Source organism: Chlorocebus sabaeus, chromosome 8 (assembly GCF_047675955.1).
Source record: "Chlorocebus sabaeus isolate Y175 chromosome 8, mChlSab1.0.hap1, whole genome shotgun sequence".
In the NCBI taxonomy this organism is placed as follows: domain Eukaryota; kingdom Metazoa; phylum Chordata; class Mammalia; order Primates; family Cercopithecidae; genus Chlorocebus; species Chlorocebus sabaeus.
Window position 1 is genome coordinate 106,322,684 of NC_132911.1, and position 11,118 is coordinate 106,333,801.

Sequence of the window (11,118 nt, forward strand, 5' to 3'; positions counted from 1 at the left end):
GTCTGGAGCCAGAATGAATTCTAGAACAAAAGGAGCAAGGCCAAGCTTCCAGTCAAGGCTAGAGCTAGAAGTGCGTGGAGAAAGGAGTGGGCAGCTCCTGCCTTCGCCTGCACCAAGTTCAACAAACACACAGTCATAGCCATGGCTGGTCCCCAGAGCACACACAAGGCAAGGACGTTAGTGGCCGCCCCATGCACCCCGGTGAGCTGTGCTCGCTTGGGAGACCCATCCTCCTTGAAGGTGAGTGAAATCTCAACATGAGTATGGTTCTGAGAGTAGCCCTGTAACTCTGAGGAGGGCCTCTGGAGACCATAACTGTGTACAGTTCACATGGTAACCAGAAGACTATGACATACTTCAGAAGGCGGTGAGGTCACAGAACACAGGCTTTAAAGTAAGTGAATCATGTGTGCCTCATTTATTTTTAAAAGCAACTTCTGAGAAGGGCTTAGAACAAATTTTTTCCCTGAGTGCCATTTCCCACAGGTACTCACAGAACAATAAGGTGTGACCATAATGGCTGCACTGAGTTGTCTCTTGGACAGTGTCAGAAGGGACATAAAGAAGGTGGACAGAGAACTAAGGCAACTGAGATGCATCGACGAATTTAGCACGCGGTGCCTGTGTGACTTGTATATGCACCCCTACTGCTGCTGTGACTTGCACCCATATCCGTACTGCTTGTGCTACTCCAAGCGATCGCGCTCTTGCGGCCTGTGTGATCTCTACCCATGTTGCCTGTGTGATTACAAGCTTTACTGTCTGCGACCGTCGCTCAGAAGTTTGGAGAGGAAAGCCATCAGAGCCATAGAAGATGAGAAGCGAGAGCTTGCCAAGTAAAATAACTTATTTTTAGATTTTTATAGTTGGTATATCAGCCTTATAAGTTGGAATAAGGAAAAATATGCGACAATCAATACTTGAACAAAGATTAAAAGGGTTCAGGATAATGACCCTGGTGACTTAGGAAAGATTTAAGGAAAGAAGAGTAAATGAGTCCATGATGGGAATTGTTGGGTTCTCAAAAGACAATGTAATGATGTCGATTGGCAAGGTCGTTGGTGGTTTATAGCAAGAATGCCAGTATGATAAATAATGCGGCTTTAATGAAGGGAAGAAACAGGGGGTGTCGTTAAAAAGCCATTGGAAGCAGCAAACTAAACATTTTTCCTGGTTATGAGTAAAGTGATTTGAGTATATTTGGACTTACAGAAATGACTATAGGAGAAGTAATAATAATTGATCAAATCCTTAATGTGTGCCAGAGGCTTTACAAGCAGGAGAGCAAATTGAACAATAGAGGCATTGCCTTGGTCTTGTGGGAATATCATTCTCCTATCCCCCCACTCCAGACAAAGACTTACCTTGTGTCTGGAATTAGGTCTATCATGTTGGCCTCCCCTCTCACTCTAGCAAAGGTCTTGCAAATAAACTATGGACTGAGTTGTAGCTTTCAGGATAGACTTGAAAGGCTTTTTAATTGAATTGGGTAATTAAAAAGAGTCAGTTTAAAACAATTTTGTTTTAGATTATATTTTCTTTTTACCTGGAGAAGCCTTTCCTTTTCTAACTTTTTACATATGCCATTTAGTCTGTTACTGTTGATGAAAAAGATGGTTCAAAGTGCTGTCCCTGGTTAAAGAAATAATACATTCATACACTGAAATAAAAAGTAAACATAGAAAGGATTGATGAAGCATTTTTCATATTGATGTATTAAGTCAAACAAGCAAAGTGCAGAAAAACTGATAAACAGAAGATAGATAGATAGATAGATAGATAGATAGATAGATAGATAGAGTCTCTTGATGACAGTGACAGTGCTGTTTCTTTGGAAAAAGCAATAGGAGACCGGGTGCAGTGGCTCATGCCTGTAAACCCAGCACTTTGGGAGGCCGAGGCGGGCAGATCACCTGAGGTCAAGAGTTCGAGACTAGCCTGGCTAACATGGTGAAACTCCATCTCTACTAAATACAAAAAAAAAAAAAAAAATAGCCAAGCATAGTAGCAGGTGCCTGTAATCCCAGCTACTTGTGAGGCTGAGGCAGGAGATTCGCTTGAACCCAGGAGGCAGAGGTTGCAGTGAGCCAAGATCGTGCCACTGCACTCCAGTCTGGGTGACAAAGTGAGACTCTGTTTCAAAAAAAAAAAAAAAAAAGGATAATTATTGTCTAGGTCACCAGTCACCAATGGTCATGAATGAACCTCCCTCATAGCCTGGGAGCTTTCACCTGTAAATTCATCTATACTCTTTGAACCAATGTTTGTTTTTATTTCTTAGGGTATCAAGTTACATAAATTGCTCACACTTGAGGCAGGGGCTCTTTTTAAAATATTTGGTCCAAGTTAAAGTTTCCTTGTGAGCAGATCAGTATCCAGTCTCCTCCTACCTTTGGATACTTGAATACCCTTGTCCAGGTCTTTCCAGCCTCTGTCTCCTGGCTGCTCTCCTATCCCCAGACTCTACCAATTAAAATGCCCTCTGTCCTGTGCCATCTACTCTCTTTATGCCTCTTTCAGGAGCCTTGTTTCTTGGCGTGCAGTAGAAACAGCTTCAAGCTTAATCTCAGCAGTGTAGTTTAGGCAAGAGGTAATACTTTCTCTTGTTTGTGATGCTCTTCCTGACAGCCTCTGGGTCTTTGCCTACTTTTTCTGTGCCTGCAGGCAGTATATGAAGCTGGTGATGTCTTTACATTAATTCCTGGATCTCAGAAATGATAACTCCAAGTCCATTTTAGAAATGACCTCAGGCTTGTCCTCTTTATCTCTTCCAATTCATACCACCTTGTGAAATGTCTATGCTCTATTTCTGACAACTTGACATTTCACTCTCCAAAAAGGCTTAGTGTCATTTGCAAACCTAAATATTCAATTTTCCTGAATATGGGTGAATATGGGTGAAAATGTTAAACCCTGATTCTAGCCTCAGTCCCAGAAGGCCCCCACTGTAGTATTTTTTCTTCTAGTGCAATGCCATTTATTCTTATCTCTAAGCTAGCGCCTGATCCATAACTAAATAGATACAGAAATATCGTGTTGATTCAATTTTTTAAAACAATCTTTGGTGTGAAAGCTTGCCCAAGGCTTTTTGAGTTTAGAATTCATATTCACATGACCTTCCTCCCTTTTAAAGAATGCAAGGGGGTTGGTTAGTTATGACATATCCTTTCGGATGGCAGGCTGTGTTGTCCAGAAGGTTCTTTGCCCAATGTGAAGTGAAGACTCTCTGGTCTGTAGTTGTGTTGGCCCCCTTGAAACTGTTTTTCTGGGTAAGAGTCAATCTGCTGTGTCTCTGGGTCCTCCTTTAATAACTGGTAAAAAGCCTCAGCCAACAGCTTCTTAATTCATCCCACAGATTACTTGAGCACTCCTGACTATAATAGTCAGTTATTTGATTGATGTATGTGTGGTGTTTTCTTAGACTGGGCATAGAAAATCCAATCTAAGCTGGGTGCACTGGTTCACACCTATAATCCCAGCACTTTGGGAGGCTGTAATGGGAGAATTGCTAAAGTCTGGTAGTTCGAGACCAGCCTGAGCAACACAGGGAGACCCCATCTCTACAAAAAATAAAAATTAAAAAAATTAGCCAAGCGTGGTGGCACATGTTTGTGGTCCACAGTACTCAGGAGGCTGAGGTGGGAGGATTGCTTGAGCCTGGGAGGTCAGGACTGCAGTCAGCCGTGATTATGGCACTGCACTCCAGCCTAGGCAATAGAAAGAGACCCTGTTTCAAAGAAAGAAAGAGAGAGAGAGAGAGAGAAGAAAGAAAGAGAGAGAGAAAGAAGAAAGAAAGAAAGAAAGAAAGAAAGAAAGAAAGAAAGAAAGAAAGAAAGAAAGAAAGAAAGAAAGAAAGAAAGAAAGAAAGAAAGAAAGAAGGAAGGAAGGAAGGAAGGAAGGAAGGAAAGAAAGAAAGAAAGAAGAGAAAGAAAGAAAGAAAGAAAGAAAGAAAGAAAGAAAGAAAGAAAGAAAGAAGAGAGGGAGGGAGGAAGGGAGGGAGGGAGGGAGGGAAGGAAGGAAGGAAGGAAGGAAGGAAGGAAGGAAGGAAGGAAGGAAGGAAGGAAGGAAGGAAGGAAGGAAGGAAATCCAATCCATTTCCATCCTTTATTGGGCAGCTGCTCCAGAAGACGCCATATTGGCGGTGTCTTCCTTAGTAGAGACCCAAGTAAGCACCTTTGTTTCTTTAGCTTCTTTGATATCCTCTTTTCCTTCCCTAGAGGCAGGCAGTGCCCCTGTCTCTTCCTCCCTCTTCCGGATTTAGAGGGGCTGAGGGGACTGCATTGGTTTCCTTTGTGGGAAGCCATGCCACCAGCCTGATTTAAGTTGTACCCGATTCACCACCACATTTCATGGTTTCCCTACCCTCTGTCTTAAAGCTGGAGAAACAAAACCCAGGCCCTCCTCAATCCTGCCCTAGGAGTTTATTATCTAATTCATGGGTGCCCCGCGTGGCCAGGACACCAGGCAGTCCTCGGGAGCAAAAGAACCTTGATTTACAGCTGTACTCTTTACCGGTACCTAGAAACGAATCCTGAGACCGTGTTTCTGTCCACGTACCCAAGTGTCTGTGGTTGGCATGAATCTCAGTGAAAAATTCCCTTGAAATCCCCACACCAGGGGCACTCTCAAAACTTCAAAAATCTGCCTCCTCATTTCTTGGTTCCCTCTTCATGCTCTGAGGATGAGGTTTTCACTGAATCCACTCATGCTTGGCGAGGCTGATGACAGTCAGGCCTCATGGTGAGCTCTTTGTGGGTTTAGAGGTGCCTTGCCCAGGTCTAAGCCCTCAGAGAAAGCTTTCTAGTCTCTCTCATTCTCTGACGCAGAGGTCGAAGTATAAGTGAGCCCTATGGGGCTTTCTGGCTGGTGCAAGTCTGGCTCTTCCACTCCCACTGAGGGGAGCTCTCCCTTGTTTCCCTGTGTCCTCTGCAGAAGTGGAAGTGAGTTGGGCTTTTGCCTGCCTCTCATCATAGACCCTTCACATCCATACTTCTCACAGCTCAGTCACCCCTTGGCTGCAGGGGTAAAAGTCGCTTCCCGTCTAGGCCAAATGCATTGCTATGATTTGGTTTGACCTTGTTGTTTAATGATATAAGACTTAAAGCTTCAGATTTAGGGTAAGTCCATGTAAGGTGGGGCCTGGTGCAGCTTGATAAAGAAGACTTACACTTTATTGAGTGAAACTGTTCCTAGCACTTCATGTTCATTTAAGCCTTGTAACATGGGTGACATATTGGGTGATATTATCTTGGTCATCTTACAGACAATGAAACAGATTCAGGGGCCATGTTCTTGATTACTAGGTGGTGGCAGAGCCAAGACTTGAAGCTGTGTGTGCCTGAGTCTGGAATCTGTGAGCTTAATCTCTGGTCAGTGGTTCTCAATGTGTGGCCCCTGAAGCTGATTAGTAGCATTACCTGCAGCATGTTAGAAATGCAGATTCTCAGATCCACCCTAGACCTGCTAGTTCTGAAACCTCTGAAACTCTAGGGGTGGGATCCAGCCACCTGTGTTTTTTTGTTGCTGTTGTTGTTTTGTTTTGTTTTTCTGAGATGGAGTCTTGCTCTGCCGCCCAAGCTGGAGTACAGTGGTGTGATCTCGGCTCACTGCAACTTCCGCCTCCTGGGTTCAAGCGATTCTCCTTTCTCGGCCTCCTGAGTAACTGGGACTAGAGGTGGGGACAACCACGCCCAGCTAATCAGCCACCTGTGTTTTAACAAACCCTGCAGGAGAGTCAGATGCACTTGTGCCATGCTGCCTGGCTCCCTGCTGAGTGACATTGTCCTCAGTATCAACCCGAAAGCCTGGAGAAGAGAGAAAAGGCTGGAAAATAAGAGAAAGGGGGAAGAAAGGAGAAGAGAAAGAAAAAGATGTGTTGGAAAGAGAAGGATCAAGTTTAAATGGGACTTTGGGATGGGGCTAAATTCAGAAGAAAAAGCAAAGTACTCCAACGAAGCCTGGAGGAAGGCCTGCCCCACCTGGTTCCCTGGTAGAGGTCGATATTTTTGACATCTTCATTACTTTATTCATGACCAGGCTGAATCTGATTTATATATTTGAGAAGATGGCTGGGTATGCAGCTGGTCATTGCTGTGGGCAGCATGTTTCATATTTGGGAGTCTGGTTGTACATCCAGGTGAAATTCAGCATTAGCAGGGAGGAAAGGAGGCTGCACAGAGCAGCAGACACAGGCACTGGCTGTCTGCTAGCTTTTCCCAGCCTTCCCAAGAGGCTTCTGCAAAGGAGCTGATTTCCCTACGTTTACTGAGGCTAAGCTTCGTCCCCATGATAACAAGTATAGGAGGCAAACTCCCTTTGCGCAGAACCCCATAGAGCCATGGAAAATTCCAGGTGGGGTGATGGGGACATCACCAGGCAGGAGTCAAATTGCAAGTTCAGAGTTGAGTCTGATGAGTAAAATGTGACTTCTGCAAGTTTTCCCTAAACCAACACATCTTCCCTGATAACCACTGACTTAGAAGCAAGAAGAAAAGGAAGCATCATCTGGCCAAGACTTTTTGGGTGACTTCCTGAAGACATTTGTGACTCTTGTGCAGCTGTCGCAGAGCCACAGGAACCAAAGTGACAAGAATGGAGGAAAAAAAGGAACCCAAGCAACAAAATACATGAAATTGTGCCCTGGGACCAGGTTACTTAGAGGAGATGAATCTGGGCACTGACTTGGGCTTATAGACCTGGCTCCCAGATCCAGCTTCTATGGAGGTCAAGAGGGCTTTGCCAAAACTAGCTGTGGCCAGAGCCGGGGCCACTAGCAGGGACTCCTAGCTGGGGTCCTTGGCCCTCCTTCAGGAGGCCCGGCTGCATCGTCCTGGTGGGATTTGATGTTTCTCGTCTCATATGAGAAGATCTGAGCTGAACGGGAGAAGTTTGATTCTCAGACCATGCACACACCGTGGGAGAGTCTTGAAAGGCCCAGAGAGTGCCCATCTTGCTCTGTGCTTCCCCTTGGCCTTGGCTGCTCTGGCTTTAAGCCTGTAATCCATCCAGAGAGGGTACCATGCCTGGAATTTGGGTTGGTTCTCTGCATCTTTGTGGGCTATTTTCTGCCCATCCAGCAAGATAGAGTGCTTGTTCTCCTGCTTACCTCACAAAGATAGATTTCAAAGAGTCCAAAATTCTCCTACTTTCTCCTTAGTGTGGCATAGGGTACCCTGGCACACCCAGGGCAAGAAATACAATCATGCCTCATGCCACCCCCAGGTTCCATGGGGCAAGAGGTAGAAATGGGGCTGAGGTCGGATGTGGTGGCTCACACCTGTAATCCCAGCACTTTGGGAGGCTGAGGCAGGCAGATCACAAGGTCAGGAGATTGAGACTATCCTGGCTAACATGGTGAAACCCCCTTCTCTACTAAAAAAAAAAAAAGAAGCGGCCGGGCGCGGTGGCTCAAGCCTGTAATCCCAGCACTTTGGGAGGCCGAGACGGGTGGATCACAAGGTCAGGAGATCGAGACCATCCTGGCTAACACGGTGAAACCCCGTCTCTACTAAAAAATACAAAAAACTAGCCGGCGAGGTGGCGGGCGCCTGTAATCCCAGCTACTCGGAGGCTGAGGCAGGATAATGGTGTAAACCCGGGAGGCGGAGCTTGCAGTGAGCTGAGATCCGGCCACTGCACTCCAGCCTGGGTGACAGAGCGAGACTCCGTCTCAAAAAAAAAAAAAAAAAAAAAGAAGCCAGGCATGGTGGTGGGCACCTGTACTCCCAGCTACTCAGGAGGCTGAGGCAGGAGAATGGTGTGAACCCGGGAGGTGGAGCTTGCAGTGAGCCAATATCACGCCACTGCACTCCAGTCTGAGCAACAGAGCGAGACTGCGTCTCAAAAAAAAAAAAGAAAAGAAAAGAAAAGAAAAGAAATGGGACTGAATACAGTCCTCTGGCTGTATTACACAAGTTGTTTTTGTTTGCCTCAGTGTCTTCTGGGACTGAGTTCTACTTGATCATTTTATAATTAGCCACCAAGAGTCTTGATTTGTAACTTTCAGTACAAGGTAGCGAACACTCAAACTGCTAATCTAATGATGTTAGGGCTCCAGTGGAAAATACAGATAAAAATCAGTATGTATAGCATGATTTCATAAGAACACATACAAAACTCTCTCTCTTTCTGCATGTATATAGAACTACACATACACACACACACACACAAAGTCAAACACCAAAATGCTAAGAGTTATGAAATTATAGGTATTTTTAAAATAGTCCATATGTTTACTTATCTGTATTTTGAGTCTTCTACAATGAACTTGTATAACTTATGTAACGTAAAGAAGTAACTGCATAAACAAAATTTAACATCCAAAGTGATATGGTGATAATTACATCTGCATCACAGTTATTTTTGTGAAGATTAAATGAAATATGCCTTTAATATGCTTAGCACTTTCCACAGCACACTTTATTTTTTTTATTTTTATTTTTTCTCCAGTCATTTCTTTTTTTTTTTTTTTAATTTATTTATTATTATTAAACTTCAAGTTGTAGGGTACATGTGCACAACGTGCAGGTTTGCTACATATGTATACTTGTGCCATGTTGGTGTGCTGCACCCATCAACTCGTCATTTACATCAGGTATAACTCCTAATGCAATCCCTCCCCCCTCCCCACCACCCCCCCCATGATAGGCCCCGGTGTGTGATGTTCCCCTTCCCGAGTCCAAGTGATCTCATTGTTCAGTTCCCGCCTATGAGTGAGAACATGCGGTGTTTGGTTTTCTGTTCTTGTGATAGTTTGCTGAGAATGATGGTTTCCAGCTGCATCCATGTCCCTACAAAGGACACAAACTCATCCTTTTTTATGGCTGCATAGTATTCCATGGTGTATATGTGCCACATTTTCTTAATCCAATCTGTCACTGATGGACATTTGGGTTGATTCCAAGTCTTTGCTATTGTGAATAGTGCCACAGCACACTTTAAAAAAAAAAGACAAAAACTTAACATCCTATGTGCCAAGCATTATTGTAAATATTTTCTTGCATTAACTAATTTAAGCCTCACAGCAACCCAATGATGTAGACTATTTTTATTGCCCCAGTTTTACAGATGAGGAAACTGAGGCACAGAGAAGTAAGTTATTCACATGGCAGAGCCAAGCTTTAAACCTAGGTACACCAGTTCCAGAGTCTGTTCTTAGGCACTTTGCTTTACTACCTCTTGACGGATCATAACTGATCAATTAGTGTGAGCTGCTGTTATTGTTTTTATTAAGGATTTACACAATAGAACTACTGAATAACAAAAGGTAGCTCTATAGGAACCATGGTAGCTCTGCAGTGAGGACAGAGGAGAGCGCTGATATGCATTTTCCAATTTCCATGGTGTAAATATCCTCATCACGACTAAGATTGATTTCAAGCTATCAGCATGCAGTACTAAATGGGGAGTCAGGAAGAGATGTGCACTATCAGCTCTTGCTAGCTGATGTAATCCTGATTCAGGACACCACTGGCAGGCTGTTCGGTATCTGATCAACATGGCCCCACTCAGCTGACTGCATTTCTGCTTGTACCAGCTGTCCAGAGCCTAGAGTGACTTCCCAGCCTGGAGGAGCCAGGCCCTGCTGGGCAGAGCCAGGCCAGGGCTCTCCTGCCATCCTTGTTTGATTAAGCTTTCAGGCTGTCTCTGTGCAATTGCCAGAGGTAGCACCTGTCCTATGAACCAGTAGGGCTGGGTTCTAAAGTTGACAACCGTCTCTAAAATGCAGATTTTAAATGGTATCTTAATAGTTACATCCCATTTTTTAATCTATATAAATACAAAATATAATTTATATATATAATTTAATTATAACTATATACACAATTTAATTATAGTAATAATGTGAGTGATAATAATTAAGCAGGATTTATAATGTACCAAGCACAGTGCTAAGTAAAATATCATAATCTCATCTAATCCTCCAATAGCCCTATATGATGCAGGCATTAATATAATTATTATCTCCATTTTGCAGATGAGGAAACTGAGGCACAGAGGGGTTAAGGAACCTACCCAAGGATGCATAACTAATAAAAGGAGGAGCTGGTATTTAAACACAAGAGAAAGATTTGGAAGGGCAGGCAGCATGCATTCATTGTGAATAGTGGTGTACTTGTGGGGCAGTGTGATTCACATGGGTGGACCACACTTTTTACTTCATGCATTTGTGTGAAGTTTATTTTCACAGTGGCTAGTGTTAACTTTGGCTATTTCAAAAGCTAGAAATCAAAATATTGCTTCTCAAGCTGTGTCTGGATTCTGAGGTCTGAGCTCTCTCCCACCCTATCCCTTTTCTCAATTCCAGACTGAGAAGAACAACAAATAGAATTCTGGCTTCCTCCTGCTGTAGCAGTAACATTTTAGGATCAGTGAATGTATGCGGTTTTGAACCTGATCAAGTCAAAGTTCGAGTGAAGGATGGAAAGGTATGTGTGTCGGCTGAGCGGGAGAACAGGTACGACTGCCTTGGATCGAAAAAGTACAGCTACATGAACATCTGCAAAGAGTTCAGCTTGCCGCCCTGTGTGGATGAGAAGGATGTAACATACTCCTACGGGCTCGGCAGTTGCGTCAAGATCGAGTCGCCTTGCTACCCTTGCACTTCTCCCTGCAACCCTTGCAACCCCTGCAACCCGTGCAGCCCCTGCAACCCCTGTAGCCCCTGCAGCCCCTGCAACCCATGTGACCCTTGCAACCCGTGTTATCCCTGTGGAAGCCGATTTTCCTGTAGGAAGATGATTTTGTAAAGTGCACATAGGAACCCATTACTTAATAGAAGTCAGCTACTCCACCCAGGCAGCTCTCTCAATGTTTCTCCTCTCCTTCCCGTGGCCCCTGTTGTTCAAGTAGGTAGGAAACTGAATACATAATTGCAATCTGCTGGTGTTGTGTGAAAGTCTTTTGGTTAAACCCACTGCAGGAGCCCTGCAGAGTTAGTGAACACTGGAATAATCAGTGGATGGGAATAGAAGGATGATATATGGTGAGACCCAACCTCCCACTCCCTCCTCCATACCCAACTACCTCCAAACTCCAGGAGAAGACACTTTTCTGGTGGGCATCCCCAGACATTGTTTTCCAGATGATCCAGCGAAATGGCCTAGCCCAGAAACCAAA

At 44.3% G+C, this 11,118-nt stretch overlaps 1 protein-coding gene across 1 annotated transcript; it reads left to right on the forward strand.

Annotated features, from left to right (window-relative positions):
• Positions 1–377: 377 nt before the first annotated feature.
• On the forward strand, positions 378–10,882 carry ODF1 (outer dense fiber of sperm tails 1). Its single transcript, XM_008001263.3, has 2 exons — positions 378–836; positions 10,307–10,882. The coding sequence occupies exons 1-2, from the start codon at positions 517–519 to the stop codon at positions 10,746–10,748; spliced, it is 762 nt and encodes a 253-aa protein (XP_007999454.1). The 5' UTR covers positions 378–516; the 3' UTR covers positions 10,749–10,882.
• Positions 10,883–11,118: the final 236 nt, after the last annotated feature.